The sequence below is a fragment of the Semicossyphus pulcher genome, unplaced genomic scaffold (assembly GCF_022749685.1).
Source record: "Semicossyphus pulcher isolate SPU_LCO1_2020_fin unplaced genomic scaffold, fSemPul1.0.p SCAF_14, whole genome shotgun sequence".
NCBI classification, from domain to species: Eukaryota; Metazoa; Chordata; class Actinopteri; order Labriformes; family Labridae; genus Semicossyphus; species Semicossyphus pulcher.
The window spans coordinates 9,737,424-9,748,291 of NW_027211648.1; the positions used below are offsets into that span (position 1 = coordinate 9,737,424).

The 10,868-nt window shown below is 43.0% G+C and overlaps 1 protein-coding gene across 1 annotated transcript; it reads right to left on the minus strand.

The window, feature by feature from the left end:
• Positions 1 to 267: 267 nt before the first annotated feature.
• On the minus strand, positions 268 to 10,603 carry cdan1 (codanin 1). Its single transcript, XM_069661379.1, has 28 exons — positions 10,526 to 10,603; positions 9,329 to 10,044; positions 9,048 to 9,248; positions 8,690 to 8,880; positions 8,433 to 8,546; positions 8,262 to 8,340; positions 8,019 to 8,139; positions 7,477 to 7,586; positions 7,264 to 7,353; positions 7,077 to 7,152; positions 6,706 to 6,911; positions 6,330 to 6,462; positions 6,055 to 6,198; positions 5,760 to 5,926; positions 5,526 to 5,607; positions 4,863 to 4,952; positions 4,719 to 4,773; positions 4,388 to 4,524; positions 4,188 to 4,291; positions 3,732 to 3,881; positions 3,415 to 3,478; positions 3,216 to 3,294; positions 2,467 to 2,681; positions 2,152 to 2,259; positions 1,994 to 2,057; positions 1,604 to 1,815; positions 1,324 to 1,431; positions 268 to 1,189 (listed from the first exon to the last, which is right to left on the minus strand). Exons 1-28 carry the CDS (start codon positions 10,601 to 10,603, stop codon positions 1,067 to 1,069), a joined length of 4,017 nt encoding a protein of 1,338 aa, XP_069517480.1. The 3' UTR covers positions 268 to 1,066.
• Between the last annotated feature and the right edge of the window lie 265 nt (positions 10,604 to 10,868).

Genomic DNA, 10,868 nt, shown 5'->3' on the forward strand with positions numbered 1-10,868 from the left:
GATTGCATCAGATCCTGGTTCTGCCATAATATTAACGCAATTATGAAACTGTAAATCTGTATTATATTACCAACACATAATACAACACAGCTTTAACGATTAATCGATTTGTCAACTTTTAAATCTACAATTTTTTATAAATGATTATTATTGTAAAAAATGAATCTATTATCAAGAAAACAGACAGATTAATCAACAATGAAAAATAATAATAAGTTACAGCCTTAAAGTAGAATACATCTTTATTGTTATAATTATTTTGCAGCAACATAAAAATATTTCAATTTAAAAGCAGCAGGAAATACAGCGCTCGTTCAACATGAACAGAAACAACATCACAAACGCAGTGTGGCATTCATGAAATATACATGCAATCACTAGTAGTGGCGGTCAAAGGCAGTGTGACAAGGTGCTATTCTAAAATTAAGACATTTACTTTTCTTGAGTGTCTAAAAACCATCACAATAAATCTACTTTTTTCAGTCCATTTTCAACAGTCGTCTAAAGGGCGCTTTTTGACCCACAATGGCTTGTATGTTGGAACCTTACACGTACAAATTGTGAACATAACTATGTTTTAATGAGCCTAAATCTAAATGTATCCAGTGCTAAGCAGTCAAAACATACAAATGCACATTCTGATGGCTATCCATCTCCAGTCTTTGCTAATTATCTGATATTGTCTGTTTGATCTACGAGGAATCCTACTGGACCAAATCATCTTCCAGGTACAAGGTTCAACAGATCTAAGGAGTGAGATCCCTTGCAACTTTTGACGAGCAGGACTTATGGTTCTAACTCTGGCACCTCAGTAAACCAGCTGAGGGATTTATGAAAGGCTGCTGTCACTTCACAAGTGAAGAACAAAAGTCTGAAGCTTTCAGAGTGTGTGCTGAGGCTGACTGTGGAGAAGCTTTGATGAGCTGTGCAGTGAAAACTGTCATCAACAAGACGTTATCCAGAAATGTCTCTCTCTCTTTCTTTTGAACAATACACAGACAGATGTGACATAAAACACTGTGGTGATCAGAGAAAAGTTGCTGTGGATGATGGAGTATTATTGTTGTCATGTAGCGCCCTCTACTGTCTGTTGTGAGACCTGCAGCAGGTCCAAGTGGCTTTGCAAATCAGCCACAGGCAATGAAGGTTTAATACTCTGTGACTGCAGCTGAAAATTTTCTATCAGCTCCTGAAAGACACAGAGAGGAGAGAACAAAGTGAGCGAGAGACAGATAGAGGAAAAGAGTCAAAAGAGGTCAAATGACGACTGAAAGAAATTATTTCAAAGGAATACGCGATGACCAGAATTTATTGAAAGCTCACCGCTGGCAAGGCCAAGTTTGTTAGCTTCTTCCAATGAGATATGACCTCCTCCTCCCTCAAGACTCCTCGGTCAACCAGCTTTCTGACCAGGAACAGGTAGTTGTTCCACTAAAAGGACAAAGAAATGTATTTGAACAGTTTCACATATGATGCTTTGTTTTGCGCCAAAAGTTTCCCACCTGTTGATATAAATTCTGCAGTGAGATTTGAGGGGAATATTCTTTAAACCTAAAAATGCAAATGGAAGAAGTAGTTGGCGTAGCAGATGCGGCAGACGTACCTCGGTATCACTGGCCTTCAGCACAGCAGTGACAGTGAGAGGGGTGAAGAGCAGGTGGAGGGGTGCAGCAGAACAGCAGTCTTCTTCCCAAAGCTCAGCAAGTTGCTCAAGCAGCGCTCTGACAGGAGGCTCCGACCCTGGACCGGGACCCACAAGAACCCCGTCACCTCCGCTGCACCCTGACAGAGGCAGCACCGGCAGCTCTGCAGACACTAAGCACGTATGCACAACAGGAAGGTCAGTAACACGGTCCATCAACTAGACTTTATGTTGCTTCCATTTCAGCTGCACAGCGATTTAAACAAATCGTTTATGAGGCGGTTTACAGTTAACACACTGCATACAATAAAGACCCTTTAATTAAGAGTGTCATTCACTGCCTGGACTTACCCAGTTTGCAGGCCAAAAGGACTGTAGAGTTCACCAGCATCTGTTCTGACACCACAGTTGAAAACTAAGTGAAGAGTAAAGAAGAAGAGTGTGATGAATACTGGCAAAAATCTGAAATCCACCATGACAGAGTGTTTTTACTTGTGTGTCTCATGTACCTTCCTGCAGGCCAGTGTTTCTCCCACTCTCTGTAGCAGTGTTTTGATCTGAGAGCTGGACGGCAGCTCCTCGTCAGTCCTCGGGCCGACCGCAACGCTCAGCAACTCCTACGTTAAATTTACGGAGTTCAAGATCAATCACATTTCCTTAAGTGAGAAGTCGGGCTTACTCTCTAAAGATATAAGTTATCATTTCATTTCTTTCCCACACTTCTGAGGCGAATTCAGCCCCAACTCAAAAACTAAATGTATCCAAAAGGTTTAATCAAGTTTAAAAAGGATATATATACAGTATTTCCTCTCATGTAGGCGTACCTTTATCTCGATGAGGACGTCAGAGGGCAGTGAAGCACTGTGGTTGCAGTGTGGAGGGCAGGAAGTCACTCTGTCGCTTCCTTGTTTCCTCTTGGGAGTAGTCGCCTGCTCCTGGGTGACCAGCTCGACCACATCGCCCGACTCTGGAGCCGCCGGGCTTCCCACGGCCTTCATCACACGATCATACCGGCTCTTCCACTCTCGTCTTATCAGGGCTGATGGCGAGAAAAGGGTTTTTGCATCTTTAAGTGTACTTCCTACGCTGAGTGTCATGTTACCTTACAAGTCCTTGCAAAATGTAGTCTGCCCAGTGTCACATGAAAGCAAGCAGATACAGTTTATTATGTCATAAAACAAATTTAAAATTAGTGATCCATCCAGAGATGCAATTAGATGTTTATCAGCCCAAATACCATCCTTATTAAGTATGATTTATTATATTATTTAAGTACATGACAGTTTTATATTAAATACAGTTTTTTCAATGTTTAATGTGCAATGATTTTAGTGTTTTAGCAGGCCACCGCCTCAGTTTTTAGCATCACAGCAACCTCATTTTAGCTTAAATATAAAGTTACAATTACATTTCTGAAAATGAGAACACTTATAAACAAAATATTTGTTAAAAATATCGGGATGACAGACACAAGAATGTACCCTGCATCAGAAAATGGTAGGAATCAAACTAGAGTGTGTTTAAACACGGTAGAAATATGGAAAAACACAAGCATGGTGTAATAAGCAGCTACCTGTGATGTTGGCTGAGAGCCAGCTGCAGGCTTTTTCTGTTGCAAGGCGTTTGGTAATGTTTTCAGATGTGGTCAGGACCTGCGGAGAGGAAGTGAGAACAGAACGTTGCACAAAGCAAGTTTTCTAGTGTCTTTTTCTGCCTTTGTGTTAGAAGTGCTTCATGAATTACTGTTTTAACAGCATTACTGCAGGACTTACAGCTGAGGAGGTCTCGTCAGGGAGCAGGATTCGGATGGCTTCAGGACTCTTCTCACTGCAAAACCTGCAAAGCCACATAAAAAAGAGATTACAATGAAGATGAGACGACAACACAAAAGTGAAATACTAATGGTGTGTGACAATGAACTTAGAAGGAAAACCGTTTCCATTTCCCCCAATGTAAAACAATCAAATGACCACTTAGTTAACTCATGCATGCTTATCTACTGTTCACAAACAGAACCTTGTACTAGAATCCTATCAAATCTATGGACTAAGAGAAAGTTTCCATGATGCTCTTAAACAAGCTGTCGTACCTGGTGGCTCTTGCCAGCGCCTCCAACCCCGCGACACACAGCTGAGCACAGATGGAGTCGTTCAGCTTTGAGGGATTTGAGTTCGGTGACTCCAGTCCTCCTCTCAGCATCTTCTCCCCTCGCTCCACCAGCTCACTCACTAATGTGGCCCTGTGGAAAATCCCCAAAGAGATGTGTGGTTCAATTACAAATATCTATAAAATACACAATACACAATCTACACAGGGGGGAGAATTCCCTCTAGCAACCATCAAAGTGCTGTTAAATTTGCACCGTTGAACTCGGTCTCTAGCCTTTTAGGAAGGCAACCAACCAAAGTTGCAGGTTTATTGACTCTTACTCTTAAAGCCTTTTTCAATTCTAAAAGGTAATTTGGTGGCTGGTGAAGGTAAAATAAAAGAAATGTGACAGAAAAGGCTGATTTGTAAATTAGAATTGTTTCTCTCTGATACTTACTTCATATGCTTCACAGCGTTGGATCCAACTCTCTCGGCTACAAACTCCACAGTGCGGCGCAGCGACGGGGGCTGGTTGTGAAAGAAGGCTTGCTCCAGGTCCACCTGTCGCATTTAAGTGATTTCTTTAAACACTCTGCAAACAGGTAATTCAGTGATGTCAAGACATGCTTCACTTCATCGCCTCTTCCGCTGACTCACCTGTAGTTTCTGCTGCAACCTGTTGGCGGTCGGCGTATCCCTGAGCTCAGCAGAAGTGGGAGTGATCTTTCGAATGATTCCTCCGCTCTTGGCCGTGCTTCCGGACACAAAGGCAGCGAGGAGCTTACGGAACTCACCTGGACGGATTACAACAAGACAGAATGTCGATCCACAGCTTAAACACGTGCATGTTAGTCTTTGGCCAATTTGTGAAGAATGTATATACATTGGATGGGACTTAAGAAACCAGACACCGTAACTAAAAAGCACAGAATATAAATGTATAAAAATAAATATGTTCCCTTCATTCCTAAGAGGAAATTTCACTCACCGAGAAATGGACAACATGTATAGAGAAGCTGCTGATCCACCAGAGGAATGCAGTCCTACAAAACAAAAAGAGAAACTTCAGTATGGATTTAAAAAAAAACAGCACATGTGGACATCAATCTACCTAAACATTGTTTTCACTTACAAGCCCTGCAGCACTCGTGATGCTGTCCTCCAGCTTTGCTACCTCAGTAAACTCACTGGTGAAGAAAATATCCTCAGGAATCACCGGGATCTGCACAAATGAAATACACAAATTTTAAAGAGATAATCTGGAAATAATTTAAATAAATGTCTTTTAAGTCACTATCTATCTATCACCCAAGCCTTTGTATTTGCAGTATTACAGACTGGGTGTCTGTTGCGAATAAATCACAAGCGTCGCCCAGTTAGTGACGCGTTTTCCATCAGCCAGCAGTGGTTGGTCTGCCAGAGAGGGTAGGCGGAGCTAAGCGGCTGCTTTTCCGCTGTGTTGCGAGTAAACAGTAATCTACTATGGCTGAACAAACAAAGAAAAGATCAATGACTACAGATACAACTTTAAAAAATAAGTGAAAATCCAAAGAAGAAGAAACAAATTGGACGCTCAGATGAAGGCAAACAGTCTGAAAAGGAAAGCGACCGTCAGCGAGGAAATCAAGTGTTACAACCGGAGCCAACTGTGGACGTCACACATGCAACACTGGATATCTGGAAAGTGTGCTCGCGCAAATAACCATTTATCGCCATAAGTGCAGTGATCTTCGAGATTACCACTTTAAGAACACGTGTTGCAAAAATGTATATACATCCACATGTCATGTCTTACCTGGAAGAGCCAGCCCAAAACAGACACCATTAGCAGCTTGTTCAGGTAACACATTTCTCCACATCTGCCGAGTAACATCCTCCTACAGGTAAACAAAAGTGACATTTTAGCTATTTTCTCCAAAGAGGGAACACAACAAAAATTAAACCTCAGGTGTTTATTTGACATTTTCCAATATCTGCCCTTTCTTTAACAACATTTCTAAAGCATAAATGTGCAGAAATGGAGACAGACCTGTACAGCAGAAGCAGTGTTCCCAATGCAGTTCTATAGCAGAGCAGCAGAGGACCAATGAAGTCCAGCATGGAGAGGAACTCCACCAGCCAGGGCACGGTCAGGATGGTGCGCCTCCTTCTCATACTGTTACTCAGCACTGCACACACATCCAGCACGGGAACGCTCTGAGGGACACAGAGAGATTTCTTTTAGATTGATGAGATACATGGAGGGAAATGATCTTTTGGGTTGGCTCTTTCCTGCTTCACTTTAAACTGGCCACAATTAATAAACATTCTTCTTTTTCTGTCACCTTGCTGCGCACGGCTACAGCTGTCTCCTGTATTTCCCTGGATGGTCTCTCAGATGTTTGGTACGGCAGAAAGGAAATGAATCCTAGAAACTTGGCCAGAAGACGAGCGAGGAGCAGCACCGAGGTGAACCGCTGCTTCTCATCCTGGTGAGGTGGAAAGGAGAAACAAAGGTTAACCATGCATCCATTAACCAACTATGTTTAAATCTTTCCTTAGGTAAAACAGCAATCAAAACATTTCGATAATATACATGTGAGGGAATATGATTGAGTACCTGCTGCTCCAAGTCCCCGTCTCCCTCCTCCTCTTCCTCCCTGATGGAAGCGGCAGGGCTCAGGATGGACACCTCATCCAGCTGGAGGAGCTGCTGACACAGGCTATCCTGCAAGTGCTGGTTCAGCTGGCAGCTGGTACACAATATGTAAGACTTGTTAGATCACAGAAGGAAAACAGACACTGTGACTTTCAGTTGTTGCCAAGCTGTTTGGGAAAAGGTTTATTTAGTTCAAAGGGACATCTGCCAAATTAAGAAAATACTTCAAAGAAAGTTAACTGGCTTGTCAAGTTAATTATCTATCAAACAAATTAAACGCTTTTTGCTGGGTGTCAATTGTTTTATTAAAAAATTGTAAGTGGATTTATATTCTTACCAGCTGCCCGTCTGCAGGAAGTCCCTGAAGAACTCCTGGTGACCAGGAAATGATGGAGGAGGGCAGGGACCAACGACTCCCTGAGGCTGAATGAGACGCTCCTCTAGACGTTTGAGACGCCCCAGGCTGTCCGCTCCCAGCATGCCTAGCAGGTCAGCATCAGGAGTATCTCCAGGAGAGTTGTTCACGCGGGGGCCTTTACACATCTAAAAGAAATCGTCTGTTTAATTATACCAACTGTGAGCTCTATGAGCCAGTCTTCTGTGTAAAGACTTGGAGGGGAAGACAAAGTCATGTCAATGTTATCACTATAGATAAAAAGTATTTGTAATGATCTATAGTTTAAGTGTGTATGAGATGCCACAGCCTACCTGAATAAGCTGCTTCAGGAAGAGACGGGCAAAGTGGGAGTGGTTTCCTGCAGAGGTCAGTTGACTCATCATTCCTCTATAAAAGAAGGGGAAAATAAAAGGCACAGAAAAAAGGTCATTCAATACGATGGATAGGATATTAGTTACTTTTTAATTACACTCCCAATTCCACATTAATCGGACTTACCTTATCCGACTCCCGAGAACGGAGTCAAAGTTCCACCCCGGCTCCTTGTGAAAGTCCTCCCACTCTCGTAACACCTCATAAAAAATATCTCTGGGAAAAAAGACAAAACGTCAAACTGATGATAAATTATAGTTCAGCTTGAAGGTTTACCTAATCTGCTTCATTGATCAAACACAGCCAGAGGGCAGCCTCACAAAGGACACACGTACATACCTCTGTTTTTTAAAAGTGTGGAAGGCCTTGTCACTGCCGAAGTTTGATCGGTTGTCGGTGGCGGGCTGGAATGGGACTGAGTGGATGAACGTTGAAACTGAAGGAGAGAGCTGCAACAAAAAGAAGGAGTAAAAAATTCTGAAAATACATTTTTAAGAAAAGCAAAAAAAACCCAACGCTTACAAATATTAGCGCAAGATTTTGTAGAGCTTAAGTTGAATGTCGGAAAATGTGCAAACCCCAAAGATATTTAACTATCACGTAAATATTGAAAAGTTTGCCCATTCTCACATACAGAAAAGATATTTTTTGCTTGAAAAATTACTTAAATAATTATTAAATTATCAATACAGTTGCAGATAATTAAATTTTGATCAACTAATGTATTAATACATTAATAATTGCAGCTCTAAACTTTAATAAACATAGACATATCTTAAAACAGATACTTCCTTAGAAACAGCATGGCATCTGGGACACATATTTAACCTTTTTTTATGAGTCAGCATTTATAGCGGCACAATATAGTACAGGTAAGTTACCTTGGCTGTGCTTCTGTCCTGGGCCTGAGTCAAACGGTCCCTGAGATCCGGAGAGAAAGACCCCACCCGTTCGTTCTCTGCCAGGAGACGCAAGGTGCACTTGTCCAGATGAGCTACAAGCCTGCCAAGAACGCAGGGTGAGGAATCAATTCAGATGGACTGAAGTGTCACTTAATTAGCGAAAACAGCTGTGTGTCTATATTTTCTTGTTAGCAAAGAGGAGACGCTATAAAGCAAACTCACTGAAACTGATTCTCCAATACTTTCACCGCAAAATACACACAGTTGTGTACTTGTCTCAGGTAACATCTCTCGAGAACATCTGAAATGTAAAGTAAGGTTCCATATTAATTCATTCTAAGTTTATAAATAATGTTTTGAAATTATAGGACTAAATTACAAAACAATACATGCCTGAATTCACTGCACACAAACTTTCCTGTTCATCATCATGAGTGTGAGGAGACTGAGACGTTAGCAACTGCATCACAAAGAAAAGCTCCAGGAAAATGTTTGGCACTAGGTTTTCTGTATGACATGACAACACAAAAAAACTTAATTTATTTTTCTACAAATTCTCTCTAAAACTCTTTAATAATTTTAATAAATGACGCATAAAAATGTGTCGATTTTTTTAAATGGCACAATAACACCACCTTGTGGTCACTCACCAGAGATGCAGGTACAGTACAGCTCTGCCAGGAGATCCAGTTCCAAAGAGAAGGTGACTTTAGATGGTTCAGGACAGGGAGTCTGCAGATCTGGTGTGACTTTACATCCCGTCTTGAGCCCTGACTTGGTTGGGGTGCAGGGGTCCATAGGGGCGGGCAGAGGAGAGCCGACCTGCTGGGCACGTTTTGTCCTAAAAACAAGACATTTCTGATTATGAAACCACATAGATGTACCAAGGTGAAGATTAAGTGATGCTGCAGTGGAGCCTAAAACAACAGACGCTAATATTCTTATTATCAATAAAGTAAAGAAAATAGCCATATGCATGGACATTTTGGTGAACACACATGCACTTACTTTTCCCTCTTCAGTAGCTCCCTTTCTTCTTGCAGGCTTAGAGGACTGCCTACTGTCACTGACCCCTCAAGTGCCTCCACAGCTAATGGGGGAGTAGAAGGTTTACTGAATGGGGTAGAAGTGAAGCAGGTCTTTGGTTTGGAGTGCGGCCGCTCTCCGCTGACTGGTGTTGGGTTTATTCTTCTGGATGGTTTGGACGCCCTGCGGGACAATTGAAACTGTTAGACAAAACTGAAACTCAAAGATGGAGTCAGTGTTGACTTGTGTTCAAAAGGACTCACGCGGATGAAATGGGTGATGCCCCAACAGGAGGGAAGTCCTCCAAGTTGCTGAGGTTCAGCGGCCCCACAGATTGGGGTGACACCTGCTCGCTTATCCTACTGTGCCCTCCTCCCCCTCCTCCTCTACCTGACCTCTTCCCTCCACTCTCCCATCGCTCATCACTGTGATGTCCTCCACGCCCTCCTCCATATCTTCCTTGTCCCACTGCTGCCGTGCTGCCACCACTTCTCCTGCGGCCCTTGTGGGACTGGAAGTTGGGGCTCTGCTGGTGCTCAGGAGGAGAAACAATGTAGTCCCCCAGACTGATCCTCTGGCCAGGCCGGCGCTCAGAGCCTGAAGGCCTGGAGGCAGGGCTCCAAGCTGTAGAAAAGGAGGGGCTGCTGAAGGCATTGACCCCACTCAGACAGTGAGACCCTGACTGTCCAGAACCATCCCATTCATTACCAGGTGACACAGAGGAGGCGGGAGAAAACAGCTGGACCCGGCTGGCACTCCGAGAACCAGCTCCACCACCGGCAGACCTGCAACCCCTCCTTTCAGTTAAGCCCTGCGTCTGTGAAGGGGGTCTGGGGCGGCTGGGGGTCTTGGCTGGCGTAGCAGGGCCATGGGTTAGTGCCTGACTGCTCTGCTCTCTCAGGAAGTTTAACAGAAAGGGGATAAATTCTTGTTTGTGAACTGTCAGGACAGGTTCACCGAATGCCAAGCTGTCATTTTCCTGATGAAAAGAGGGACAAAACTGTTGGAAAAGGACTGACACAGTTACATCAAGTATAAGGCTGCTCAACTAAACATGGACAGTAACTAGATCAGTAAATGTTTTGCTGGACAGATTCAGGACATTTCTGCAAAAAAATAGCACGTTGTACTCATGTTAGCAAACAATGTGCTGATTAATACTAGCTAAACCGCACAGCCCTAATCATATTATAATATTTATAACAGTAGCAAGCTGCTATGTTAAGTTGTAATCTGTTTTAACGCTTAAAGACTTCCTCATTGTGTAAAAAAATGACAACGTTGCGTCTAGCCTTGAGTCCATCCCAGCCTGGCTACAGCTAGCCTAGCTCGTTAGCTCTCCAGCTAAAAGTTTTGTTTACAATCAGTTGTGAGCTTTGTCATCTCATAAAACACGTCATACCAGGAGGGGCGTTTATAATATGTGTCATTCATGAGGCTCGTAATTATCCCGGACCAACCTTAACATTCGTTAGCCAGTCCAAGACCGTTTTAATATCCGCTTTCTTCAACAGAAGAGATTCCAAAAGAGCCGCCATTCTCTTCAGGCGCTGCGCGGCTAGAGGACTGAGGGGAAGGGGGCGGGGTCAGCGTGTACGCGGCTGCGTAATGCGTATGACGTAATCCAGCTACGGATGAGAAAATACCCTATGGGCAATACTGACAGTACTTTTAGGTGACAGGTTCACTGCACTAAACCTAGGTGTTAATATTGGACAGTCAGGAACAGCTTGTTGAATGTAAAATCCGGATTTAACTAATGATCTCTTTAACGAAATTTTAAAAAGCCGGAAATAGCATAAG